This window comes from Diceros bicornis, chromosome 24 (genome assembly GCF_020826845.1).
Source record: "Diceros bicornis minor isolate mBicDic1 chromosome 24, mDicBic1.mat.cur, whole genome shotgun sequence".
Classification (NCBI taxonomy): Eukaryota; Metazoa; Chordata; class Mammalia; order Perissodactyla; family Rhinocerotidae; genus Diceros; species Diceros bicornis.
This window is the reverse complement of record NC_080763.1, coordinates 49375938-49403726: the sequence shown is the minus strand read 5'-3', so window position 1 is coordinate 49403726 and position 27789 is coordinate 49375938. Positions and strand designations below refer to the sequence as shown.

Sequence of the window (27789 nt, the reverse complement as noted above, 5' to 3'; positions counted from 1 at the left end):
AGCCCAGGAAGGGAGACCCCTCGGGCCAAGCATCCCCCCACCCCCTAAACCCCACTGGTGGAGAAAGGAGGACAAGGTGACAGATGCCGGATGTTGCCACGTGATAAAAGAATGATTTATTAGAACAAGTTCCATGACAAATCATATAAAATAACCATTTTCTGAGACCTCCATAAGACCACCGGAGGACAAACACACAGAGGTGCCTCCGAGAAGCCAGACAATAAGTTACCGATCCCACGTCGAAGACTGGAGGGAGGAACACGAACTTGTGGATAAAAAAAACCGTACAGCAATCGCCGAGGGGTGTGGGTGGAGGTCGGGGACGACAGGACGGGCCAGAGCTGTTCCGGGGGTCGGGGGGGCAGTGCTGAGGGCAAGTGAGCGGCATGCAGGGCGGACCAGGACTAGCACCCCCTCCATGTAGACACAGCAGGCTCTCGGGGCGGGGCCGGGCGGGGCCCCCGCCACACACACACACACACACGTAAACGCCAGGTGGGGACACAGGACCTGAGCACTTGGCTCCAAGTCAGCTCAATGTAAACACGGAGACACGGCAGCCACTGCAGCCCGGGCTCGCACGCCAGCCTCGGGGTCCTCCAGCGGGCGCTGCCAGCCGTCGACACTCGCACAAATGCCAGGGGGGTGCAGAGCCCACCCCACCGGCCACAGCCACCGGGCTCTTTGGCTTAGCTCCAGAAACATCAGCCCCCAGGCGGGGCCGCGCTCAGCTCACCTGGCACCTTCCCAGCTGAAAGAATCCTGAGAAAACAAGACTGTTCCCGGGGCCTATCCCTGCCCCCCACGGGACCAGGAGCGAAGGGGCCTATGCGGCCCGAGCCGGTTGCAGATGCCCAATTAATGCCCACAGCATCCGGGAGGCCAGGGCTGAGGTCACAGCGGAGGGTGCATTGTCTAGCGAGCTTCCGGAAGCCTGGTTTCCGGCCACTTTGGTCTAGCGCTCACCTCTGCCAGCCTAGAACCACCAAGGCCAAGTGCAGAGGCCCAGCCCCCCTCGCTGGGACACACCCCACAGCGTGGACATGTGCCGGGCTGGCGGTGAGCATGGGCGTGTCTGGCATGCGGTACACCTGTGCGTGGCCGGTCCCCCACACTCAGGCCCCCTCACAGCAGCCTGCACGCTCAAGGGGTTTGGCAGTTGTGTTGGCACCAAAGGCTCGAAGCAGTAGGGCTCCTACCCCACCATCTCCACAGGCCACGTCCCTGTCCTGGGCCACCGTACTCTGGGGCAGCTGCAAGCGCCCTGCCCAGCCTGCCCCCTGCCTGCATCTCAAGTCCTGGGTCGTCACCAGCCCCCTGGCTCTGTGTTTGGCACTGAATGACCCCACGGCCCAGCCCCTCTTCCTCCGCCTGGCCCCGGCCAGCACACGGGGACAGGACAGGTAAGCACATGGGGCCTCCCGGAACAGCTGCCCCAGCCCACGAGGCAGGGTGGGGTGGGGGCCCTTCCAGGCCAGGGAGACTGCTGCAACGGCACAAAGTACTCTTTCCTCGAAAGCAAAAGACAAGAACAGCGACGGAGAGGAGGTGGCACACGCCCGCGACACTGGCCCTGGCAGGGGCCGTAGCAGGAGCTGGGCCAGGAGGCCAGCGAGGCGGCCACAGGGGCTAGACAGTCTGGTTGGGGTGCTGGCCGGGAACTGAGGAGGGTGGCGTGGAGGCGCTCGCCCACGGGGTTATGGCACATGTCGGGGTGTTGCAGTGAGCCCTCCGCAGCCAGGAGGGGCCGCCACGGCAGATGGATGGACGGGGTGAGCGGGAGGCACTGGGCGCGCACAGGGAGGCCGCCCGGCCCGCTGCCTAGATCAGGAACCTCTCGGCGTCTGGGAGGAAGTCGGGGAGGAAGGCGGGGTCTGGGAGGCTGGGGGACCCGCAGTTGGCCCGTGGCGGGAAGCTCCTCAGGGGCAGGGCCGAGGGGGGAGAGGACGGGCTCTGGGCGGCAGGCCGGCCTTTCCCGAGCTGGGCCAAGCCCCCGGAGCCCCTGTTTCCGGTCAGCAGGTCCAGGTTCCCGCTGGGGTCCACGATGGCATTGATGACTGGTGGGGTGGGGAGGGTCAGGCCGGCCAGAGGGTCCTGCCTGGCCTCCCGTGCCCACCCAGGGTGAGTCAGGTCTTCCACTGAGGTCCCCACCGGCCCCCTCTGACTGCCCCGCGCTAGAGCCCCAGTGCAACCCCCGAAGTCTGAGCCACACCCACCTTCCAGCTGCTTCTGCACACGCCTCAGTTCCTTCAGGATGGAGCTGATTTCCTGGAAGGGGGCCAGGAAGGAGGGCAGATGGAGCAGGACCACCAAGGGGTCATCTCTCCCGGGGGCTCTGGGGGCAGCCGTCGGGTCCCAGGCTCGGGCCAGCACCGCCACTCCCTCCCTGCGGCCAGACGGGCTGAGGGGACAAGGCAGGGCCCGTCCTGTCCTAGCATGTCCCGGCCCCCATGTCCCGGCCCACACCTTGTTGGAGGTCTTCAGGATGGGCACCTCGTTCTCAGCGTTGATCCTGGCCTCCAGCTCCTCCCACGCTCGCCCTGTGTTCTGAAAGAGGATCCTGCCCGCCGAGAGGGTGGGGGGTGGGGGCAGCAGGCAGAGGATGGTGACAACGGAACCCAGGCACGGCACCCTCCCAGACCACTCCGCCCGCCGTGGTGAAGCTCACATCACCCCCTCCTGTGCCCCAGGGGAAACAGGCCCGGAGCAGGACCCGGACTGGCAAGTATCAGAGTCCCTGTCTCTCTGCCCAACATGGGAGGGCTGGGGAACAGAGAGGACTCCCCCAGGCTCAGGGTCTGGTTGCCGGGAGCCGTGTACGCCTTGTGTGTGCACACAAGGCGTACACGGCTCAGCTACACGTGAGTGTGTGCTCAGACGTGCACTCATCGGGCAGTGTGCCCTCGGAGGACGTCAGCCCCAGCACAGTCCTGGCTTGCACACATGTTCATATCTGTGTCTGAAGGGAGTCTGGCTGGGCGTCCACGGAGCAGTGGTGGGCTCCGGGCTCCCCCGCCCCCCCGGGCTCCCACTGGCCGCAGGGCCTGCGGGCACCCGACTCACTTCATCTTCTCGGCCAGGTGCTCCGTGTTCTCTCGGATGGCATGGGACAGCTGGGACACGGGGTTCAGCATCAGGTTATCAAAGATCACCTGCGAGGAGGCAGGCATCAGCACGGAGACCCTGCTCCCTCGGCCACCCCAGCACCCGGCCAGGCCGGCTCGGGGAGTGGGTGGGGTGCCTGCCTCCTCGCGGTTCCGAGGCCGTGTCTTGTTGGCCATGGGGACCTCACGGCGGTCGTTCATGTTCTGGTCCAAGTCCCGAGAGTTCAGGGAGCCGGGCGGCACCTTCTGGAAGTTGAGGCTGGCCTCGGGGATGCGCTGCACCAGCTGTGGGCGGGAGGGGGGCGGCGTTGGCCCAGCTGGTGGGGGCGTCCACCAGGAGGTGGAGAGAGCTGCACCTCCCCCGCTACAACAGCAGGTGGACAGAGCAGACCCCAAGTCCCGTCCCCTCAGGGTCCCTGGACACCCCCACCCCCAATGGAGGCAGGTCCTGGCCCCGTGCTCTCGGGGTGTCTGTTGCGGGAGCTGAGCACATGGAGCCTTGGTGAGGGCTCACGGCCACGACCGCTCTCTGCCAAGGAGTGCAGGGCTGCCTGAGGGTCAGGGAGGCCAGACACGGCCCGGAGTTCAGCAGGGCAGGGGCCGAGCTCACTTCCTCTCGGGCGGAGATGGTGGAGGCGGGGGTACTGGGCACGTTGTTGAGGGAGGGGCTGCGGGCAGACCCCAGCGAGCCCAGCGAGTCGCCGTCCCCAGCCACGTCGTGGATCTCCTGGGCCAGGATGGCCACGTCCTTCACCAGCGTCTGGCTCAGCCTGCAGCCAGCAGGAAAGAAGGCAGATCCTGTGGGGTCCTCCTAGGCTGGGCCCCAGCGCAGGGGAGGTTGGGGAGCAGGAGCAGATGGGACTCAACGTTCCCTTTCCCAAGGCAGACACCCCCTCCCAGGTGGGGGCGGGAGTCCCTCCCAGGAGGTAGCTGCTGGGTGCGGGGCAGGGGATGGGGTACGCAGCCTCCAGCCTGGCCCAAACTGCTCCCAACTGGCCACTGGTAATGCCATGACCAACAGGGCCCCATAGAGAGGCTCAAGTCCCCGATGCCCCAAGGGGGTTGGTAGGGGTGGGGCTGGGGGCAGAGAGGGGTGGCGGAGACACCCACAGTCTCCCACGCAGGCCACATCACCTCCTCCTCCTCTAGCTACCAGGACTGGACATCAGGGCTGCCAGAGAACCTGTGGGCCACATAAGCCCTGCTCTGCAAGCAGGGAAACTGAGGCAGGGGAGAGGTGGGGTCATAGACAAGGGTCAGAAGAGGCCAGAGGGTGAAACAAGCAGACCCAGGGAGGCTGGGGACCTCCCCACAGGGAAGAGAGGCCAAGGGAGGCTGAGCCCCCAGCAGCAGCCTGGCCCCCTCACCCTCAGGCTTCCTTGGCACTTATACCCCTGCGGTCACCCAAGCGACAGGGGCCTGGGACCCACTGAGGACCAGGTCTCTGCCCTCAGCTGTCCCAGCTCTGCCCAGGTGCCTCCCAGCTGGCCCTCAGGGCCCACCCACTCCCAGCGGCAACTCCAGCCTCTACCTGGCATAGCCACCCGAGCTCTGCCCCCCATCGGAGCTGCCCTCAGCCCCTCAAGATGGGGGCTCCCCAACCGCGTCCCACCCTTCCTACATCAAAAGGACACAGAGGATGTCCCTCAAACTCTTGGTGATGCCGTAATGACATGTGCCCCTGCCTCAGCGCCCGCCCTCCACCTGCCCAGGCCCTTTGGTCCTCCCTCTCTGGTCCTGGCCCTTTGCTCCCTCTGCCTCCTGTGCCCAGCAGGTTGGTAGGCTCAAGCTTGCCCACTCCGGAAGCAGGGACCTCAGGAAGTCTACGGGGCCCTCCACCCCCTTCGCCTCTCTCACCCAGTGCAGTGCCTCCTTCCAGAACCCCATACCCTGCCTTCTCAGCCAGCCCCTCACCCCCTCCTCACCACCGCTCTCACAGGTGACTTCCCTCCAATCACCCCTCGGGCATCCCGAGCTCGGTCCCTGGCCCTCTTCCCTTCACGCTCTCCACATCCTCTCTGCACAACCCTGGGCCTGGTGACCCACGGCCTCAGTCACCATCTTTGTGCTAATGATGCCCATGTCTCCATCTCCCACAGGCCACTCTCCTAGGAGCCACCTGCCTCTAGTCACCTCTTTCCAGGTGCCTCACGGACTCAAGCTCAGCATCCTCAATACCAAACACTCGCCATCCACCCAGCCCCAGGACTCCTCCTGCCCACCTCTCTGCACCATCCTCCCTGACACCTGGCCTGGAAATGACTCTTCCTCCACTGACTGACCATGTGAGAGAGTTCATCCTTAATAAAAATCTTGGTAGAGGCCTTCCTCATACCAGAGATCCTCCACCCTCTTGGACAGATCTGCATTCATTCATTCATCCACCCTTCCATCCATCCGTCCATCCATCGTCTGCCTGCCCATCCATCCATCCAACCATCCATCTACCCATCCATTCATCCACCCATCGTCTGTCCATTCACCCACTCATCCATCTGTCCATCTGTCCGTCCATGCACCCAACATTCCATCCTCCCAGCCACCCATCCATCCAATCATCCGTCCATCATCCATTCACCCAACCATCCATCTATCCATCCTCTGTCCTCCCAACCATCTATCCATCCATCCATCATCCACCCAACCACCCATCTATCCAGCATCCACCCTCCATCCACCCAACCATCCATCCACCCATCATCCACCCATCCATCCATCCATCATCCATCTATCCATCCAACCATCCATCCATCTGACAAACATTTGCCAAGCCCATTCAGGAAGAGAGCCCCAGTCTAGTCCCTGCCCTCAGGGTACTCTTGGACCCAAGGGGAGGTACCCAGCAGATCAATGGCTTGTGCTGTGAACAGGTGCCACTCACCTGGCAATCTCAGCAATCTCGGCCGTCTGCACAATGAAACCATAGGGATCAGGCTCTTCTTCCTCATCGTCTGTGTCCCGGGGCCGGGCCCGGCCAGAGCTGCCAGCCCGTGGGGTCTGAGTGGCTGTAGAGGCGTGGGAGCGTGTGTGTTTGGGGGAGCCATGGTGGGAGCCATACTCCTCCTCAGAGGTGGACGTGCAATCTGAGCCCTGCTGCCGGCGACGTGTGCCTGGGGTGAATGAATTGGTTCCAGAAGCAAGAACAGAACAGAACGGCGCTCAGCACCCTGAGGCAGCTACATGCAGGGTCCTCAGGCAAAGGCCCAGTACTGCAGGACAGGCGGCATGGCAGCTGGCGCCCCTGCACCCAGGAGCCCTTCAGCTGAAACGCCAGCAGCTGCTGAGCTCTGGGGACCACAAGGCCACCACCAGCCTAGACGCACATGCAGGGACGGGCAGCCTGGCGTTTCCACAGCCCCTTGGAGAGCAGCCCAGAGTTGTGGCTGGTGGGCCAGTGGTTTGGGGCCATGTCCATTAGACAGGAACCAGCACCCTTGGTGGCAGGGAAGTGGTGCCCTTAGACACCCCAAGTGGGAGTAAACCCCCCCAACCCATGTGGATTGGCCCTGGCTCTGGACCGGCCTGTACAGGGTGGTCTAGCACAGCCTGTGGTCAGAGCCCGAGCTCGGCCTTCGCAACCCCCTCCCTGTGGCTGCCTGGCCTTCTCAGACCTGACCCCTGCTCTGAGCCCCCACAGCGGCTGCAAATGAGGAGCAGGGAGCAGCGCTCCTGCCAAGCAAGCGCAATCCTCAGCCCATAGCCATCCTACCCCACTCTGCCCCTTCCTCCAGTGGACGCCGTCCCTCAGCGCTCCTCACCCCCCAGCAAACCCAGTGGGAGGGGACTGGCCCTGCAGGGGCATCAGGCAGCAGCAGCAGCAGCATCAAGGAGCCAGGCCAAGTTCACCCAGAGGACGGGTCGGCTCCCTAGCAGGGTGAGCCCACTGAGTGAACGTGGATATCCACCACCCTAGAAGGACACCAGCTCTGGCGGCCACAGCTCCCCTTCGCTGTGCGCACGGACCGCAGTCTGCACGGGGTTGCTGTTCATGGGGGATGGGGGACGCTGACAGCCCTCTCCTGGCCACGGATCTGGGCTCACAGGGTGCCCCTAACAGAGATGCATGACCACAGCAGCCCGGGGTGGGGCTCCCTCCCCAGGCCCACTGCCTCACAGTGGACGGCTCAGGCCTCCACATGTGCCTCACAAGCCATCAGGCTCCCAGCCTGAAGGCTGGAACTCCAGGGAAGAGCAGGCAGGCCCAGCCGGAAGATGGGGCCAGCCCCTCCATACTGGACACAGTGAGGGCCCTTGCCTAGGACAGCCTAGGGGCGTGCCGCTGCCACGCACACACACACTCGGTGTCCTTGTGTGTGTCTGTGGCAACATGCCTGCTCTTGGGAACAGGGGCTCCTCTAGGGACAGGACTGGGAGCCCCACAGCCTGACACCAGGCTGACACACAGGAAGCTGCAGACCCCCTGCCCGGGGTGACTGGGCCCAGGGCTGCCCGCCCGCCCCCAGCACTCACTGGGCGAGGAGTATCGGGCACTGCCCGGGCGGGCCCTGCTGAAGGGCTGGCGGGGGGCCGTGGTGGTGGTGGCGGCCTTCCTGGCGGCAGCCCGAGCCTCGGCCACGGTGGGCTTGCGGCCCATGCAGTACAACTCGACGCTGCGGCCGGAGAAGCCGGTGCGGGTGGGGCCCGCCTCTGAGTCACTGGGCCCCGTGAAGGAGCCGGCCCGCTTCCGGGGCATGGCCAGGATGTCCAGGCGCGACAGCTTCTTGCCCTGCTCGGGGGCTGGCCGCCCCGCTGGCTCGGGGTTGGCCAGGGGCCCCCGTTCGCCATCTGGGGCCTCTGTGTCCGAGGCGTCCCCCAGCCGGGCCCGCCTCAGCCGGGAGGCCCGCGTGGGCCGAGGGGTGGACAGGCTGTTGGAGCGGGTCAGCGCCTGCTGTGCTTTCTGGGCGCCAGCTGAGCTGCGGCTCTGTTCTTCCTGGGCAGCCGGGGACGGCGGTGGCGCGGTAGGTTTTCGGCGAGGTGCTGGCCGACCTGCCCCGGTAGCCGCAGGGGTCTCGTGGTCGGAGGTGACCATGTCTGAGCTGGGTGGGTGGGCAAGGCTGGAGCCTCGTTCCTCGTCGGGCCAGTCCAGGGACCCCCGGGGCCCGTAGCCACGCCGCACGGCCAGGCGCCGAGCTGGCTCCCCGCGGCCCATGTCCATCGGGCCTGGCAGGCGACGCTGCTTCTCCGAGAGCCGCTCCCGGGCGCTGCTCAGGGCGGCACTCCCCGGCTCCTGTGCTGCTGGTGGGGATGGCAGCTTCTCCTTCTGCAGCCCTGTGGGCTGGGGGCTGGTCGGGCTGGGCCCATTCTTGCCACTGAGCAGGCTGATGGTGCTTGCCGTGTCCAAGTCGGAGTCTCCGGACAGGGAGTCCTCCGGTGGCCCAGGGGCACTGACCCCCTCGCCCTCCACCTCCTCTGTGGACTTGGAGAGCAGGTGGGCCTCCAGGGCCGCCAGGGCCGTCTCAGTCTCCTTCAAGATCAGGTGGGTGTCCTGGGAGTGGAGGTCCATTCGCGAGGCCCGGGCTGAGGCTAGGTCCTGCAGGAGGGGGTGGCTAGAGATGTGCGGGAGCTGGCCAGGGGCTGGGGGGCCGCTGGCTGGCTCCTTGGTGAAGCTCTCCTGCCGGACAAAGGCCAGAGCCTCCTTGGGCGGGGCCGGAGTGGGGCCCTCGGGCTCTGGGGACCACCCTGGCCGCAGCTGGACGACCATTCTCCCGCTGGAGCTGACGTAGACACCGTCCCTCGCCGGGAGGCTGGGCTGGGCTGCCTGCCCTGGGCCCTCCACCTCCCCTGGAGCCATAGATGGTTTCTGGGGGAAAGTGGCCTCCCCGTTTTGGTCCCCGATGAAGAAAGAGGTGGGGGCCAGCTCCCCGGGGGCCCTTGGCGAGCGCCGGCCCCTCGTCCATGCCAGACCCTCCTGGGGGCTCCTGCGTCTCTCCTCCTGTGAGCTCCCGCCCGGCTCAGGGCCCCGGCCCCCGTCTGACCCACTGGCATCACTGAGGCTGTCGGGTTCCAGGTCCTCCTGGCCCAAGAGGTGGCTGGCCTGCTCACTGCCCGGCTCCAGTGGCCCAGGCCCGCTCCTCCTGGCAGCCTCGGGGCCGGCTGGGCTGTCTGCCCTGTCACTGGGCAGCTGTGGGAGGAGTCGCCGCTGGCGCACAGGAAGGGCCCCCTCAAGCTCCCCAGCTCTGCGCCCAGGGCCGTCCTCTGTGAAGACAAGGGCAGCCTGGTAAGGTTGGCCGCTGGCCTGCAGGCCCTCCATGCACATGACCCTCCTCCAGGCCTGGCTGGCACGTGCTCACACCCGCGTCCCCAGTCCGGTGGCCTGAGGCCACCCTGGCCACCCCGCTCCAGCACTGGAGCCATTTACCTGCCAGGCCCGGGTCCGAGTAGCTGTCGGCCAGGCTGGCCCAGCGGGACACCCACTTCTGACCCCCGGGGGAGCCCGGCACTGGGAGGCCCTGCAGAGAGAAGAAGAGCAGGAAGGTGTCTGTGGCACAGCCCCTTCGGGAAGTGCAGGGGGAGGAGGGGGCGTCAAAGGCAGCCCACCCTCACATCCGGACCCACACCTGCCACAGGCTCCCCCTGCAGAAACAGCCAGGAGGCCCCCTGTCGCCTCGCCTGGGCTTGTGGGACCCCAGCTGAGCCTGGTTCGGTGGCTCGGAGGTCAGCAGCTGTGGTTCTGCCTGGCCCCTCGGACTTAGCACACACCCAGGCCCCCATCCTGACACGGGGCATGGCAGGTGGGCGTGCCCCTTAGGAAAAGGTCCAGCCCAGCCTCATCCAGAGTCCACCTCCAGGGTTCTCAAGGCAGAACCAGAGCCTTCCAGTGTACACAGGACCCAATGACCGGGGCCCCAGCCCCGACGCTGTCCGCTCCCTGCCCGAGCCCTCCTCAGGGCGGTCTCTGGGCTCAGTCTCGCCCACCTGGAGCTCCCCCTGGGGGGCCGTGCCCACTGGCCGGGAGGCAAACTCCTGTAGCAGTGCCATCCGCTGGGCCACTCCGTCACCAGACTCGTCTCTGTCCCCTCTGATGACTGGACGGAAGGTGGCAGAGGATACCCTGGAGAGTTCAGGGGACTCGAGTACCCCGAAGACCTGCCAGGAGGGACAGCCAGGCACCACAGGTCAGAGCGCCCAGACACCACCCCCGACTCAGACATAGGCCCCATCTCCAGACACCAGAAGAGCAGGGGGCCTGGCTGGCCAGACTGGCCAGTGGCTGAGACACACAGCCCGGCTGTCCAGCTCACGTGTTAGGTAGGAAAACAGCCCCAGCCCTGGGAAAGCAAGCCGGGTTCCCAGGCAGACCCCACCGACATGGGCACCTGGTCGATCATCTTGCGGGCCTCCTCCACCTCCTGGTCCTGTGTCTCTGTCTCGATGGTGTAGGTCCCTGCGTCACTGAGGCTGTCATCCTCCTCCTGTTTGCGCGCTTTGCTCAGCTGGGGGTCGGCGGGGGGTGGTGGCGGAGTTGAGGGGACCACAGGGCTGGCCCCACGGGGTGTCAAGGGGGCGGGCAGTGCAGGGGGCACCTTCTCGGGGGCAGGCCGGGTGGCCGGGGAGCCCTCCCGCAGGCACTGGGCCATGAAGTCCTGGGCCAGCCGGGAGCGGCGCCCCACGCTGCCGAAGGGACGGACAGGGGCCCGGGCGGCGGGCGAGGAGCCGCCCAGCCGCTCCTCCGTCTTCTCCCGCTTCAGCGAGCTGGCCCGCTGTGGCCCCGAGCTGCTGCCCGCCGCCCGGGCCGGGACCGGTGCACCTGGGCGGTCCCTGTCGGCTGGCCCAGGGCCTCGGCGCTTGTCGGCCTTGGGGTCCCCAGGTGGGGTGTGTGTGAAGGACTGGGAGCGCTTCTTGCGGGGCGTGTCCTCGTCGAAGAACTCGATGACGAAGGCCTGCTGGTTGTGCAGCAGCTCCTGGGGCTCCCGCTTGATCTGCCTCTGCAGCCGCACCTGCTCCCCGCTGCTCTCCCCGGCTGCCTTGGCCATGGGGTCCTCCGAGTCACTCTGCGTGCCGTCCTCGTGCTTGTGGCCTGGGGGCGGGGGGACCCCAACTCGTGAGGCCGAGGGAAAGGAAACAGCAATCCTGGGGGGCCTCCTCACCCCGCCCCCGAGGAGGTTGGCACACACAACCACAGCTGTCACATGCGGTTGGGGACGCAGCACACAAGGCGGAGACGAGCAACGGGCACAGCCGAACTGCCCCACTTGCACACGCGGTTCTCGGGCAATTGATTAAAAGATAGAAATCGCTCAAGCTGATTAGGGCCCCCCCCCGGCGAGGCAAGTGGGCAGACCCGGGCTGACGTGTGGTCACTGCCGCCTGGTGGGCCAGTGGCCCGGGCACTCACCCTTCAGGGTGCGGGTGTGGACGGGCAGGTCACTCTTGGTGCTGTGGCGGTCGTCTCCGGGGCCGGCCCGGCGCAGCAGGCTGGGGTCGTTTTGCACCAGCCAGTCAGCCACCTTGGTCTCTGCAGACACCACCTCGACAGGCGTGGCTTCCTTGCTGGGGGGCCGCCGCTGGCGCAGGGAGAACTTGGTGACGTGGTCCTTGATCTTCACCTTGCCCGGGCTGCAGTCGTCAAACTCGATGGTGAAAGACGCGTGGCTCTGCACCACGGGGGCCGCCCCGCCCCCGCCTGGCTCCACGTCCTTCGTGGGCACCTCGTGTGCCAGCACCTCGGGGGTCCTCGGTGGCTGCGGGGCCTCCTTCGTGGGGATCTCGAAGTAGCTGGGCTCCCGCCGGAACGAGTAACCCTGAGGCTCCGTGGCAGCCCGGAAGCCGGCTAATGCCCCGGGGAGCTCCCCGTCCTGCTGTGCCAGCTCCTTGGGCCGCTCTGGGATGGGTGACATGTTCAGGCCGCTGCAGGGCAGCACCCTCACCCCACCCACCCCTGCCGGGACAATGGGCCAGAGCCAGCACTGCCAGGCCACCCTCAGGGACTTCAGGGGTCTCACGGGCTGGCCTCTGGGACCTACCGGGGTAAGGCTCCTCCTGGCGCCGGTCCTCAGGCGAGGTGCCACCATCGTCCTCGCCCCACCAGGAGGGCTGCCCGTACAGGGGTGTGCGGTAGGCCGCCGATTCTGCAGAGGGAGAGAGAGTTCAACTCTGGGTGGCCGTGGCCCTAACACAGACAGGAGGGGAGACCTGGAGCTGGAGGGGATGCTGGGCTCTGGAGGAGGCCTGGCATCACCTCCCAGCTGCAACTTACAGCTACCCAGGGCCCTGGTCAGCCACCAACCACTCTGAGCCCCATTTTTGCATCGATATGGGGCATACAACTGCAGTGAGTCCCGTGGACACTCGCCTCCCCCGTCCCCGCCTGGGCCTCCCCGCAGGTTGCCTGTTCCTGGGGTGGCACTGTCCTCAGCGCCCCCAACCTGGGGCAGGCAATCCCTTCAGCCCTGTCCTTACCCCCAGAGCCTGCCCAACGGAGGGGCAGGAGGCCAGTGGTGAGCCCACACCCAGGGCTGGCCCCTCTCCAAGGCTCTGTAAATGGTTCAGGCCACACATGGGTGTCCCTGGGGCTGAGTACCACCACAGTCTGACTGGACCACACAGAGTGCAGGGGTATGGGTGTGCATGGCTGGGTGTGTCTACAGGGGTGCACAGGTGAGTGTGTCCACAGGGGTGTGGAGGTACAGGCGTGCACGGGTCCCTGAGCTCACACACGAGCAGGTTTGTGCTCAGGCTGCTGTGGGGGGTGTGAGCCCAGGAGACCCTGAGAAGTGGGGAGAGGGGTGGGGAGCAGGCCTGCATGCACACTCCCTGCCCGCTCCCTCCCAGCCCACCTGGAATGCTGTCCTACCTGGTCCTGGTCTCCGGTCGCCCCTCTCCGGCCTGGGGGTAGAGGACTCGCAGTATGGCGTGTGCTCCGGCAGCGCCTCGCCCCTCTTGGGCGCCGGGCCCTTGACGCTCACCTGCAGCTGGCTGGTGTACTTCTCGTGCTGCGGGCATGGAGTGGGGGTGAGGGACAGGTGACCACCTCTCCTCTCCATCCAGAGTGGGCCCAGCGCTGGCCCCTCAGGACACCCACAGAGCGGACAGGCGGACACCTGCCCAGGTCAGCAGCTCAAAGCTAGGGGTCTACGCCCAAGCCTGGGGGATCCTCAGGACCACGAAGCCTCCAGGAGGGAGCTGGGGCTTGTTTGGGGGCAGAGGGAGTGGGCAGCAATCATCAGAGGGAAGACTGCCATCCCAGGCCCCCAGAGAGAGGAGGTCAGCGGCTCAGGGGCTGGGGGGTGGGGAGCAGCAGCCTGTCTGAGCAGAGTGCCCCTATGTGTGTGTGTGCATTCATGCATGTATGTGTGTGTGCACATGTGGGTACGTGTGTATGTATGTGTGCATGTGTGCCGGGCACAGCAACAGCTGTGGGCCCTAGCTGGCCAAGCGCTGCAGTCATCAGAGTCTGGCTCACACTGGCCCTGCCCCTGACCGGCCGTGTGACTCTGGGCAGGCCACCCACACTCCCTGTGCTGCCCGAGGTTCATTTGTAAAATGGGGCTAAGGCCAGTCCATCTGACATGGGGCTCCTGGGTAAAGCTCTAGGCAGGGTCCCCCAAATCTGTGCTCCATGACACCCCCAAATGAGCAAGGGAAGATACCCCACCCAGGACCCAAGGGGGAAGAGTACGCAGGGGCGTCCATCACTGAGGACCTCCCACGAGCCTGTCCCCAAAGGCTGCCCCCACCAGCCTCCAGATACCACCTCCTGCCTGCTCCTGGCCATCCCATCCAGGTGGCCTGACCGGGGTCTTCCCCAGTACCCAAGACACGGGGTGGGCCCTCTCGGCCACCCCATCCTGCTGGGTACAGCAGCCTCTGCTGGGGCTGCAGCCATGCCCACCATGCGTGGGTGTATCCTCCTGGGGGGCGGGAATGACTACTTCCCCACCTGCCAGACCGGGCCGTCCGGCAGAGCAGGCTGGGCCAGGCCGACTTACGGCACCGCAGCCACAGCCTGGCTAGGGCAGCCAAGAGGCCCGGAGTGTGGGCCAGGGCGGGATGGCATGGGCCCGTGGGAAGTGGAGGGCTGCGGGCATGTGGGGCCCCGGGGCCAGGGGCCAGCACTGACCCTGAGCGCCTCCTCGGGGACGCGGTGCTGCACGCGTTCCAGCACGTACATGTTGGAATGTGGCAGCGCGTTAAGGAGAACAGGGAGCAGGGAGAGCCGGGCGGGGCCTCAGGCCTCGCAGTGCAGGCATCCTTGGCCAAGGAGACGAAAGGACCACTCCCAGGGAGGCGGATCAAGGGGGAACGGGGGAGGGGGCTGTGCTGCCCCCCAGTGTGGACACCTGCAAGCACAACCCTCCACACCCACGCCACCACCTGCCCCCTGCAGGCCCTGGGTCTCTGAGCGCCAGGCAAGTGTCCAGACTGCAGGAGTGGCCTGCAGGTCATGCTGCCCCCACTCAGAGCGGCAGGACAGAGGCCACTCCAGGTCACAGCGTGCACATGCGCTCAGGCCACCAGCACGCCCTCCACCCCCCTACTCATGGCCCAAAACACGGCAGGCAATGTGCCCAGGAGCCAGGTGGGGCCCAAGAGGCCATGCTACACATCTAGCTCTCGGTTCCCACCCCAGACCACCCCTCAGTCCCTGGCCTCCCAAGGTTACAGGGGTGGGGAGGGCCCATGGGTGGGTGTGCCAACGGGAGTGGCGCCGAGGTGGAGGAGGAGAGGATGCGCTCCTGCTGTGCGTATGGGCCCCTGGGCTCCAGGACGGAGCCATGGCCCCCACCCACTATCTTCTGGGCCGGGACTCTGGGTCCCAGGGAGCGGTCACTTGTTCCTTGGGCCCTGTGGGAGCTCAGGCCAGGCAGGCAGTAGGCGCCAGTGGCTGAGACCTCAACTTAGCAGAAGGGCGGCAGGGGCTGGGGCTCAGGCTGGAGCCCAGCCCCGGGCTCACCCTCACCGCCCTCCGACCCCCGCGGGCCCAGTGGTGACCTCCAAGGCCACCATCCACTTCCAGGATAACAGCACTGTGGCTGGGGGACCGAGGGAGAGGCCGAGAAGAGGGGGAGCGGCTGGGAAAGGATATCATAGCCGAATCGGATGACGTCATTGAGCTTCAGCGTGACGTACTTCTGGTCCGGGATGCGCACGTCGTTCACGAACGTCTGGGGAGGACACGGGTGGTGGAGCTGAGCCAACAGTGGGCAGGGCACCGACTCCGGGGTCCCTGGCAACTGGACAACCCGGGCCCTCTCTCCATGCTGCTCTGGGCCCAGCACTGTCCCTCCAGCACATGTGTGCCCAGCCCTGCACCCCGAAGGGACCACAGGACAGACAGCTGCTAAAAGACTGGCCAAGGGGGACTAAGGCGCCAGGCCTCACCCAGTGCCCAGGGCCCCTGACAGAGCCCTTCAAGCAAAACCCTCGGATGTCTTTGTGAACAGACCATTTCTCTCATCCACGCAGAGCTCGTGTTGGCCCCAGTCCCCCACCCAGACCACACAATGTCCCCTGGAGCGGCCGAGGCATGCCCACAGGATGGCCCCAGGGCAAGGAGGGTCAGGCGGTGCAAGGCTGTCTGACGACACCCCCCCATGCAGGCCACCTGCTTGAAAGGGCGTGGAAGCGCCAGTCCCTAGAAACTCTCTTCCCTCCAACAAGGGCTTCTAATCAGCCAGCCATGGGCCACCATGCTGTGGTGGGATGAACGAGAGACCCTAGCACTCGGAGGGCCTCTGGGGCAGGCCAGGGTGACAGCAGGAAGACAGATGTGGCTCAGGCATGGCAACTGTGCCAGAGTCCAGTAGAAGAAACAAGAAACATGGGGAGGGTCTGAGGGTCTGAGCAGGAGGGTGGCTCCCCAAAGAGGTGGCCCAGGCTGGGGGTCTGCCCCTGCAGAGGTGGGAGCGCAGCAAACGTGACTAGAACCGTGGAGCACACTGGGCCCAGGCGCGGGCTGGAACTGTGCAAGCTCGGTTTCGGATACGCTGTATGTAAAGTAAGAGGCCTTGGGCTCCGAGCAAGGAGCCGATGCCAGCAGGCCTGGCGTGGGGACAGCTGCGAGGCTCTGAAGACCAGCCCTGCCAGCCTGCGTCCTTGGCTGAGCTTCGTGTCACGCGGGCAGGCAGGAGTTGGCCCAGGTCTGTGGACATCACAGGCCTCTGAGAAATGCGCCCCTGCGGGATCCAGGAGCATGAATCCGGCCAGCTGCCCCAGAACCTTCTGGAAGCCCATGAGGTCTGGGCCAGTGCCTTGGTGCAGCCCACGCGGGCAGAGGGCAGGCCTGCTCCTCCTGCAGCCCCATTTGGGTAGGGCTGCTTCATCTGACAGGAGGGTGGAGGAAGGAGGGGGCTGAGGGGCAGAGCGTGAGACCCCAGCCGGGAGCACCTTGAAATGGGAGCCAGCGAGTGGTGCCCAGCACTTGCTGGAACGCTTGCAGGCGGAGGCAGGGCCAGCCTGAGGCTGCTGTGGGACTCCCGCTCAGGATTGGGGGGCAGACTGCACAGGCTGGAGGGGGCAGGAGGAAGAGCCCTTCTTTGGCACAAGGGAATGGAGGCTGGTGGTTTTGCTTTCTTAATGAAACACTGTCCCAGGGTAGGCCCCTGTCCACCAAACAGAAAGAAACAGGACACCCAGGCAGACATGGAGGAGCATGGAGAGGGGCGAGGCCACTATGGAGGGAGGAGCATGGAGAGGGGCGGGTATGGCAGGGAGGGACGGGCATGGAGGGGCCGGGGCCAGCACGGAGGGAGGGGCATGACAGGGGCGGGGCCATCGTTGAGGGTGGGGCGTGAGAGAGGCGGGGCCATCATGGAGGGTGGGGCATGGAGAGGGGTGGGACCAGCATGGAGGGAGGGGCATGAGAGGGGTGGGGCCATCATGGAGGGTGGAGCATGGAGAGGGGCGGGGCCAGCACAGAGGGAGGGGCATGAGAGGGGTGGGGCCATCATGGAGGGAGGGGCATAGAGATGGGCGGGGCCAGCACAGAGGGAGGGGCATGAGAGGGGTGGGGCCATCATGGAGGGAGGGGTATAGAGAGGGGCGGGGCCATCATGGAGGGTGGGGTGTGAGACGGGCAGGGCCATCATGGAGGGAGGGGCATGGAGAGAGGCGGGACCAGCACGGAGGGAAGGGCATGATAGGGGTGGGGTCATCATGGAGGGAGGGGCATAGAGAGGGGCAGGGACATCAAGGAGGGTGGGGTGTGAGAGGGGCGAGGCCATAAGGGAGGTTGGAGCATGGAGAGGGGCGGGGCCGTCATGGAGGGAGGGGCATGGAGAGAGGTGTGGCCCTCATGGAGAGTGGGTCATGGAGAGGGGTAAGGCCATCATGGAGGGTGGGGTGCAGAGAGGGGTGGGGCCATCATGGAGGGAGGGGCATGGAGAGGAGCAGGGCGGGCAGAGGGAGGGGCGTGGAGGGGGCGGGGCCAGCAGAGGGAGGTGTCATGGAGGAGCGGGGCCAGCATGGAAGGAGGGGCATGGAGAGGGGCTGGGCTGGCATGGAGGGTGGGTCATGGAGAGGGGCAGGGCTGGCACAAAGGGAGCGACATGGAGAGGGGAGGGGCAGGGCCCACACAGAGGGGCCAGCGTACTCACTCCATTCAGGCTGCCCAGGTCCTTTACCCAGTGCTCGTCCCTCTCCTGGTCGTAGTTGATGACAGCATGCTGCTTGTCCACGCTGCGAGACTGGGAAGACACAGGCGGCTTCAGGTGCCCTTCCTGGCTGGGCGAGGCCCAGGAGGCAGAGGCATCCCCGGCAGGAGCCCCCCATCCTCTCCCACCCCACCACGATACCAACACCAGACCCCTGGGCCTTGGAGCCAGTGAGGCCCCACCCACAATTCCCCCAGCCAGCCCTCTCAGCCATGGGAGTAGGCCACAGGGACTTGCCAAGATCCCAGGGCCGGTTCCTCTCGCCCCATGGCTACCACCCGGCCCCTCCCTGTGTGACCAGCCCTCCCCAGTACCAACAGGCCGGTGCCGCTCCTATCCGTGGGAGTGGCTGGGAACCCTCTGATCATCTGGGACATGCTGTGCACTCCCAAGGGCAGGCGAGGGCAGCCAGGCAAGTCCAGCAGAGCCCAGAGGGAGGATCAAGGGATGGGGGGGGCTTTAGGGAGAGGCCTCCCCCACTCCCTGCCCAGCCAGCCCCACAGGGGCACACACGACCTCTCAGAGTGATGGACCCGTGCACACATGCTCACGTGTGATACTTCTCAGACTCTACCGCTGTCCGCTCATACACACAGGGCTCACATACACCCTGAGCACACCCTGCCACCCAGCTCCTTCGCACACGTGCACACACTCACACACATGGGTACTTCTGCCCTAAGCACTTCTAACTCTTCCCAGGCCCCTGGAACCCCCTCCCTGAGGACAGTCACCCAGCTCCCTCACAGGTCCCCCACCACGGAGGAGCCACAGGCCTGGGGCCCAGCCCAGGAGAGGCCAGCAGAAGCGGCCAACCCAGGGGTGCTGTCCAGTGCTGGCCCAGATGACAGTATGTGGCCCTGTGGTCCTGCCAGGCGGTGCCCTACAAGACACCCAGGCCTGCCTCCGGGACACCAGGGGGAATGAGGGGGTCACGGCCCACAGAGGGTGGCCCAGGATCCAAGTCCCCACATCACCACACCACCAGGCGTCTCGGTTCTCACAGGTGACTGCCGGGACTCCCCCTCTGCCAGGCAGCCAGCCACCAACCCGGAGCCCACTCTCTCTCTGATGCTCCCCCGTGCCCAGTCCCTCCGCACCATCCTGGAGTGACCAGTGGGTTCCAAGGCAGGGCCTCCTTCCTCATCCAGAGACAGGAGGGCACATCAGGCTCAGGGTGGGGTGGACATAGGCTTGGGGGCAGCCCTGCCCCCATCCAAGGTCACTCAGCTCAGCAGAGACGCCAGGGCAGGCCCTGAAGGACATGGCAGCCGGTGGGGCTGGTGGGGGACACAGCCCTCGACCTGAGCACCAGCCTCCATGCTCCAGCCTCTCCTGGACTCAGAGGCCCCAAGGTGGACGGCCTGACCCACAACGATGACGCTGCAGTGGGGGATCTGGGGGGAGGGGTAAGATGAAGAGGGAGGAGGGAGGGCCCACACCTCATCCTGCCACCAACCTTTGGTCCTCCGGAAGGGGTGCAGGGGCAATTTACAGGGCAGAGCAGAGTCTGCGGGGGCCAGCCAGGGCCACCCCTGAGCACCTGCCCCAGTGCTGCCCCCTGGGCCTGCTCCAGGTGTCCCTCCCTGAGAGGCCCCCAGGACCGATCCTGGCGGGGCTCCTGGTGCCAACTCACCTGCCTCCCAAATCCATGGGTCTCTGGCAAGGTGAGTCTGACCTTGAGACCTACTGCCCCACCCCCAGGCTCCACCTCTGCCCCCATCTCCATAGCTGGACAGCTCCTGGACGCAGCCTCTGCCCTGGACCGCGGGCACCATCTCCTCCCTCAGACTCCCCAGCCTGTCCCCGACCCAGGCCACCCAGTGCTCACCTCCCCCGGAAGCTGGCCCTGGTGACCCTCCACTGCAGCCCCTCCCACTGGCCCTGGCCTGGGCCTCCCCCACCTGGCACAGGCAGGGGGTGGGGGGCCGGGGTTCACTGGGGGACACTGGCACTCCCTTCTCTGGGACTCAGTCTCTTGGCACACACACAGGTCCTCCCGCGTTGAAGGGGCTTCCCCAGAACCCACCCAGGGGGTGGGGCTGACAAGAATGAGCAGCTCTCTGCAGGTGCCTGGTGCTCAGGCTCGCCCACCAGTCAGTGAACTGCCCCCTTGGCGGCCCGCGACTCATGCACCACGATGCCTTAGAGTCTAGCCTGGCAGCTGGGAGGATGCGGGCTCACTGATGGGGCTGGGGGCTCACCGCCTCCTGTGCCCCCTCCCGTGCTCAACCCAGGGCTCGAGAACAGGCCAGCTGCCCACCTCAGCCCTGACACTCAAAGGGACCCTCGGTCTCCAGAAAGCGAGCCCCAAGGCAGGGGGGCCAGACTCTGCCCTCCTTGTGGCCGGACATCAGACCTCCAGGGGGCCTGTGGGTCTGGAAAGGGCATGCCACCGGGCCGCTCGCCAGCTCCACACCAGGATTCAATGTGGCCAGACATCAGACCTCCACGGGGCCTGTGGGTCTGGAAAGGGCATGCCACTGGGCCGCTCGCCAGCTCCACACCAGGATTCACAGCCCCCCCCCCCCGCCCCCCATTTGCATCCAGAGCCAGGGCTGCCCCGCCCACTCCCCCGACTGACACTCTGCTCCCAGCTGGGGCTCTGTCACTAGGCACAGCTCCTGTCAGCCCCTTGCTAGACTGCAGAGAGCACCAGAATTCACAGGAACGGCAGGGAGGAGCCCCATCTCCAGAACCCTCCCTCCTCGCCCCGATGCCCCAGGCCAGAAGCAGACCCCAACCCTGCTGAGCCCCAGTGCTCAGAGGCTGGAAGCCTCCTATGAGAGGTGGAGGTAGCCCTTCGGCCCGGGACTCGAGACTTAAAATGACACAAGCCAGGTCCTATGGAGAGCGGCCGCTACACAGGAAGAGGAGCGGGTGTGGAACAGATGCATAAAACAGCCTTAAGAAGCTCCAAACACACGGATTTTTGGAAAAGGGTCTAACTGTTCGTACTCACTTTAAAACAGAATAAAGATGTGCTTCCAAAATTCGTGTCTGATGCCCTCTGTGAGTGAAAGCCCCACCCCGGCCATGCTGATTCTGGCAGTGCCAAAGCCCGGGGCTCTGGGCACGCCCTCCTGCCAGCTCACAGCCAGCGTCACCCAGTGAGGCCACAGAGGCCACAGGGCCGGGCTCGGCCTGCTGTGTGTGCAGGGGGCTCCCGAGCTCGCCCCCTCAGGGCCACGGTTTCCAGGTAAGGATGTGAGCAGACGAATTCTGGCTGTCACACACTCCCCCAGGGTGAACCAGTGCAAACAGAGAGGATACCTCGCCACGAACATGCACATGTACGTGCACACACATGTGCAACACATCCATGTGTGCGTGTACACATGATATGTGCACGTATACACATATGCATACACGCATGAACATGCACACACATCTGCACGTGCACGTGCACTCACGTGTGTGCGCATACACAGCTGCGTGTGTACATGCACACAGGCCGTGCGCCAGAGCCCTGGGCCGCCCGGGGGCAGGAGCCACGGCAGCAGTCTCAGCTCTGACACCAGGCAGCCCTGGGCAGCAACCCTGCTCACGTTTGTGTTATTTAACACATGCTCGCTGGGCACCAGCTCTGTGCCAGGCTTGCGCTGGGAGCCAGGACACCGTGGTGAGCAAACGCAGGCCACTGGGGAGAAGGGGCGGCATGTGGCCAGGCGGGCCGGCTCTGCCTCCAGAACACAACTCTCCCCTACCTCCCCTGCCCCCAGCGCCAAGCCACAGCCACTCTTGCCTACAGCCTCCCAAACGGCCCCCTGCTCCCTGGCCTGTCTCCCCCTCGCCACACAGCCCCCTCCCTCTCCCCTGAATGGAGGCCCCTCCCCACACAGCACCTCTGCCCCGCCCCCTGCTCCTCCTCCTCAGCTCTCAGCAAAACATCAACACAGTCACAGGTTCCAGTCAGCCCCTCAGACTTCCCTGCTGTCCCATCGCTAGTGCCACCTTCTTCGGGTTCTCCCCTGGGGAATCATCGGGTTCCTGCTTACACATTTGTGGCCGGCCCTACCCTGGAGTGGAGACCCAGGGAGGGCAGGGTCCTGCGTGGCTCTCCCAGCGCCAGGCACAGCTGACGGCGACTACTGAGTGACAAACGCGGGAATGAATGCAAGGACACCACAGAGGGGGCTCCGGGAGCACGCAGCAGGGAGAGGTGCAGAGGAGCTGGCTGCTGAGCACAGGGCGGGCAAGGGCGCCCGAGTGGAGGGGCTGAAATGGGGTGAGGGGGATCCGGAGTGCCAGGGCAGGTGTGGGGAGAGGCTGGGGCCCAGCGGGGGCCTAACGGCCGGAGTGCTCTGATGAATGTAGGAGGCGGGAGACAACGTGTGAATCATCTGAGCAGAGGAGGAAACTGAGGCTGGGGGTGTGGACAGGACCTCCAGGGAGAGGTGAGTGGGCAGAGAGGGAGAGCTGAGAGGCCAGAGGAAGGCTGGAGCTGCCATCCTGGGAGGAGGGGAGGCGGGGCTGTGTGCAGTGGAGACAGGGCTGCACCGTGGTGTGGACATGAGGCCAGGCAGCAGTGGTATGGACTTTGGGCTGTGTGGCGGTGGTGTGGACTTGGGGCCGGGCTGCAGTGGTGGGAGGTGAGGATTCCCTAGTGGGGACTCCTCACTAGAGTGAGGGGTGACGGAGGCCGGCAGGAAAGCACAGTCCCTGCGAGGATGAGAGGGTACCCTGAGCAAGGGGTAGGTGGGCTGGGGCAGGAGGGCGGTAGGCCGACTGCAGGGGGGTGCGGGGGGGACAGCAATCCCACACTCACTCTACACCTGCCTCACTCTCTCCATGTGGTGGAAACCGCCCAGGTCAGCAAGGGGCAGGAACACAGGTGCACTCAGGCCAGAGGCCGGCCCCGAATGCAGGGCTGAGAAGCACCCCTGCTCCTGCCCTGCTCAGCGCCCCACCACTAATTAGCCAGAAGTTAGGAATAGGACACCAAACTCACTCTGAGCACCCTGACCCCCACCAGGAGCTTCTCCCCCCATACCTGGAAAAGGAACCAAGCAGAATGAGGCCTGGTGCAGGGGGACAGAGCCAGGCTGGGGCAGGAGGGGCACCCACGCTGGGCCCCCAGCTCCCCAAGGCCCCCGGCACCTGGAGGCCCCCAAAATCCACCGCCCCCCAGCACCCACAGGCACCTGCAGGCTCCCATCAAGCGCCACCTCCTCCAAGAGGCTCTCCTGGCCACCCCAGGTGGCCATCGACAGGCCACACAGGCACAGCATGGAACATAAGCACCTGCCAGGGGTCAGGGCCCATGTGGTGACCCCTTAGATCTCCCTCCTGTCGAGAGAGAACTCGGGTCACATCATACGACACCCTAGGGGAGCAGTGCCCACATCTAGACCTCACCCCGGCTGCTCCACGAGGACTGTACACTTTGAAATGGTTTAAAAAAAATCAAAAGACTGTTCTATGACACGTGAAGATGACATGAAATTGGCATTTCTGTGTCTGTAAATACAGTTTTACTGGCGCAGCCGCGCCCGTTGCTTTACTACTGTCAAGACCGGTTCTTCGTGACAACGGCAAAGCTGAGTAGCTGTGATGGAGGCGTGTGGCCCGTGAGGCCTCAACATGTACCCAGGCCTTCAGAGAAAACATGCGCCCACTGCCCTACAGAGCCCCCAACTCGGTCTCCAACGTCCAAAGGATGAAGAGAAGGGGAAAAGGGGAGAGACTGTTAAGACCCTGAGGAGATGAACAACCAGAGGCAACAGAAGGCCTTGCTGGGTCTGGGTCAAGCAAATCAGAGGACATCTGGAGACAAACATTTGCTGTCCAAGTGGACGTGCACACGGCTGGGACCCCCACTGCAGTCCAAGCCCCACGCATCCTGGGGCTGCACAAGGGAACCAGGGTCTGGGCGAGGCCTCACCTGACACCTGAGTGGGCCCCTTGGCCAGACCAGCCCACACGGGAAACCCGCTCCCTTCTGAGAGCCCCACAGTGGGGGCGTGGAGCTCGGGGACAGGGGCCCCTGTGCCACACTGAGGAGGGGTCAGGGCTGCAGGGAGCCTGACTCAGTCCACCCATGAGGAGCAGGGACAAGGAATCCGAGCTGGGTAGACCTTACAGGGTCAGTCCATCACCCCTTCTTGTTCCCAAACAGCCAGACGTGTGAGCCCCACGGAAGCCAAACTTGGACTCTGAAACCTGGGGCAGAGAGAAATTCCTGACTGCCCAGCGCCTGGTGCCCTGTCAGCCTCACGTGCCCGAGAAAGGCCCCCTGCCCCCCAGGGCACCTCAAAGGGGCACCAGCCTTCCCCTGGACAGTCTGATGGTCAGAGCTAGCCCGTGGTTCCCCACCCAACTCATGGCCCAGGTGAGGTCCCCAGACTACAAAGATACAGACAGATCTGCTTTCCAGCACCTTCCAAAGGTGGGCCCCTGATGCCTCGAGAATTAGCAGCCTAAGTGCCCTCCTGTCTAAAAAGGTCTGACACGCAGAGGCAGGGACCCATGCCTGTGAGGACATACCCCACCTGCACATGCCCACCCAAGGCCCCAGAGCCCACCGTGGGTCCAGGGCTCAGGTGGAGACGCCCGGGCCTGGGCTGCGTCGAGGCCTCCTCACCAGGTGTCCACCAGCAGCAAGGAGGGTGGCACCTTCCTGGCCTCCAGCCCTGCCCCCCCTCGGCCCCAGGGTGCCCCCACTCACCTGCAGCATGAGCTCACACTCATCACGCCCCACGAAGATGAGCTCTCGAGGAAGCCGGTGGCGGGTGCCGCTGCTGCTCACCAGGAACCAGGAGGTGACGCTCATCTTGGCACTGGTGAGGCCCGTCTGGCCCTGGGGGGAAGGAGTCATCAGAGTGGGGCTCCCCTGCCAGGGCCCAGGCCCCCTGACACACGGAAGGCCCAGCACAGACCCTGCCCCTGAGGTTCAAGCCCCTTCACGGCACCACCCCAGCAGCCGCTTCTGGACACGCTGGGCTCCAGCCACATAGGCCACTGCCTCCCTGAGTGTGTCTGCCCCATGGACCCCTCCCCAGTGAAGATCATCTGCTCCTCCCTCATGCTCCTGCAGAGGCCCCCAGACCAGAACAGTACCGGGTGAGGAGGGCATCAGGTAGCCCCTCGGTGCCCAAGAGGGAGGTGGTGCCTTGGTGCCCAAGGTCCTGGGGGCCTTGGCGAGACAAGAGTCTGAGGGGCTGGGGTGCTCAGGGTGGGCAGGGGAGTGCATGGTGGCTTGAGGGGCACAGTGGGGGCAACTCGAGTGATGACAAGGGCGGATGTCGTCCCAAGACCGGGCCCTGGGCAGCCTGAGGCCCTGCTGCTCTAGGACAGCGCAGGCCCCAATGGGGCCAGTGTGCACGCTCTTGCACAGATGCCCTGCTCGCCCAGCGCACGCGAGCAGAGCCGTGTCACTACCCCAGGAGAGGTGCATAGGCGCCAAATGTGCAGACACGCCTGTGCCACATGCGTGCACACGGCCTCCACATGTACCAGAGCACCGCCCACAGGTGCCCTGGCCACTCTCTGCACACACACTCACACCGCTGACACACACACATGCTGGGTAAAGTGCATCCTGAGCACTGCCACGCGCCAGGCGGTCTCCTGGGCTCTGAGACAGCCATGACCAAGACACACAGCGTCCCCACAACCCAGGGCTTCCCTCCGGCCAGGGAGGCAGGGGGCAAAGCAGGCAAATGGCGGCTCGTGAGAATGCGCGAGGGACACAGAGAAAAACGGGCTGGGGCAGGGGTGGGAAGGCGCGCTGGGAAGGTGACATCTGAGCAAGGTGGGGAGCGAGCGAAGTGGGCATGTGAACATCTAGGGGACCGCGTTCCAGGCAGAGGCAGCAGCCAGTGCAAAGACGCTGGGTTGTACGCCCCTGGGAGTCCTGTGGCTTGTCCTGGAGTGAGAGAGGGGAGTCCCTGGAGGCCCAGGACATGCTGCATCATTGTGGGGCTCAGTGCAGAAGGAAAAGGAACAATACCTTGTTCAAAAATTAAGAAGAGTTCCAAAGCAACAAGAGCAGAGCATCAAACCAAACACAGGGTCTGAGCGAGTGTGTTGGTCACACGCCTATGAGGCCGGCCCTGGAGGCCCTGAGTCTATGATCTGACTCACAGCATGGAGAACAGATGGGAGGTTGAGCAGGAGACTAGTCGGAGGTGAGACAATAACCAGGGAGAGATGATGGTGCTGGCATCCTGGTGGGAGTGAGGAAGAGGGGTGTCCCCAGACCCTGTCCCTGCAATGCCCACACCCAGAGGCCTCAGCCATGAGGCTCTTTGCCCAGGGCTCAGCTTCTGGGGGCGTGGGGAGGGGGAGTGGGCAAGGCCACCAGGCCCCACCCATCTGTAAAGGCCCAAGTGACCACGTATCCCATGGCATACCCTCATGTCACTGTACCCTCACATCACCTCAGGCAAGCATGGGGGAAGAGGTGGAAAAATCCGCCCCAGGAGAAGGCAGCTCCCGCTGGGCAGAGCCAGCTCACCCCAGGCCCCCTGCCCTTCCTTAGGGTCCAGCCAGAGGGGCAGGCCCTGGAGGCCAAGGGGGCGGGGACTTCCGCGGCCTTGGGGAGGCCTCCACAACCCCAACCTCCTAGAAAACCCCTCAGTGGGGCAGCTGGGGGAGATGACAAGGCTCTCTCTTGGGGAGCCCCGCCCCATTACTGCGTTTCCCAGCACCCAGCACAGACCCGGCACCCCGCACTCTGCCTTCACCTGCTACCAGCTCCCCATGGGCAGCAGGCACGGAGACCCCACCCAGAAGAGGCCACAGCCTCTGCGTTCGGCAAAGGGAAGCCGAGCCCCCTGAGCCTGTGCCATCGCAGGCCATCCTGAAAAGGCCCAGGCCTGGGAGCTGTGGACGCTCCAAAAAGGCCTGCGGTCGGTTCGGGGCTGGGCTGGCCATCGTTGCTAGGAGGGAGAATAATAAACACCCCAAACTTGTCCCCTCGGCCGCCCCAGCCAGAAGAGCCACCCGGCTGGAGGTGAGAAGGGGAGGAGGTGGAGTCGCCGAGGGGCTGGGAGCGGCGGGCGGCCGCAAGGAGCAGACGGAACGGAGGCCGGGGACAGGCTGGGAGGCAGGGACGGCGGCGGCGAAGGGAAATGAGGAGAGAGGGAGGAGGAGGAGGAAGACGGAGGGAGGGACCGCGGGAGGAGAGACCAGGCCGGGAGGCGGCCGGGCGGGAGCGCCGGGCCCGGAGGGGGAGGGAGCGGCGCCTTCTCCTGAATCAGCGCTCGCCGGGGGCGGCCATGGCCGAGCCGGTGCCTGGGCGGGGACCCCGGCGCCCGGGCCTGCGCCCCCATCTCCAGGCCTCGGCGACGCGCGCCGGGCGGCCCCTCCCGGCCTGGCGCAGACCTGGGCTGCCTCCGCGCCGGCGGGGACTGGCCTGGCCAGGTGCGCCGGCGGTCCCCCACCCCAGAGCCTTTGTCTGGCCCCGCGGGGTCCCCGCTCCCCTGCCCCCTGTCCCTTGCCTCCTCCTCGCAGGCGCGCAGGTGCGGGCGAGGGAGGCCCCCGCGCCACGGGCGCAGGGCGGTGCGTCTTACCTGCGGCTCGATCCCGGCTGGGTCCCGGCTCGGCCCCGGCCCTCCCGCCCGGCCCGCCGAGCGCTGGGCGGGGCCGCCGCCTAGGACATGCCCGGCGCGGCCCGCAAGCTCGCGGCAGCCCCGGCCGAACCCACGCGCAGAGCGGCGGCCCGCGGCCTCGCGCGGCGGGTCCCTGACGTCTGCGGGCCCCCGCCCCGCCCCGGTCCGGTCCGGCCCCACCCCCGCCCCGCCCCGGTCCGGCCCCGCCCCGCCCCCGTCCCCGGAAATCCAGGTTAGGGCGGGCCCAGCGCGCCAGGTGAGCGCGGCCCCCGTCCCCAGCGGCGCAGCGGCTCCGCCCCCCGAGCCCACGCCTCAGCCACCCGGGCCCAGCCAGCCTCCCCACTCGCCCCCCGACCCCTCACCTCCCCGTCTCCGTCCCGCCCCCCGCCTCGGCGTGGGGACCCGCCCCTGCGTGCCGGGCGGAACCCGGTGCCCAAAGCAACCCCGAGTTCTGGCCCTGGGCCCGCGGGTTAACGCTTAACCTCGGTCCGGGAGCCCAGGCTCCAGCTGCGTCCCCATCCCCAACCTTTGGCTCCG

General features: G+C 65.8%; 1 protein-coding gene across 5 annotated transcripts; it reads right to left on the bottom strand.

Annotated features, from left to right (window-relative positions):
- Positions 1 to 86: 86 nt before the first annotated feature.
- CEP170B (centrosomal protein 170B) lies at positions 87 to 27789 on the bottom strand. 5 transcript variants are annotated; one of them, XM_058567858.1, is made up of 19 exons: positions 27735 to 27758; positions 24366 to 24497; positions 17642 to 17731; positions 15133 to 15211; positions 14167 to 14225; positions 12901 to 13039; positions 12071 to 12175; positions 11443 to 11928; positions 10424 to 11124; positions 10023 to 10193; positions 9466 to 9556; positions 7578 to 9302; positions 5989 to 6217; positions 3718 to 3877; positions 3249 to 3392; positions 3067 to 3155; positions 2470 to 2563; positions 2220 to 2271; positions 87 to 2060 (listed from the first exon to the last, which is right to left on the bottom strand). In XM_058567858.1, exons 2-19 carry the CDS (start codon positions 24468 to 24470, stop codon positions 1825 to 1827), a joined length of 4755 nt encoding a protein of 1584 aa, XP_058423841.1. In that variant the 5' UTR covers positions 24471 to 24497; positions 27735 to 27758; the 3' UTR covers positions 87 to 1824. The 5 variants fall into 5 exon arrangements, with proteins under 5 accessions (XP_058423841.1, XP_058423843.1, XP_058423842.1 ...); XM_058567860.1 differs by having other exon boundaries at positions 5989 to 6112; XM_058567859.1 differs by lacking the exon at positions 27735 to 27758 and adding an exon at positions 27214 to 27273.

Coding starts and splice junctions, on each gene's coding strand:
- CEP170B (XM_058567861.1), bottom strand. CDS start 24,470: ATGAGCGTCACCTCCTGGTTCCTGGTGAGCAGCAGCGGCACCCGCCAC. Junction 13,040..14,166: donor TCCCCGAGGAGGCGCTCAGG/GTCAGTGCTGGC, acceptor CCATGCCCGCAG/CACGAGAAGTACACCAGCCA. Junction 10,194..10,423: donor CCCGCAAGATGATCGACCAG/GTGCCCATGTCG, acceptor CCCTCCTGGCAG/GTCTTCGGGGTACTCGAGTC.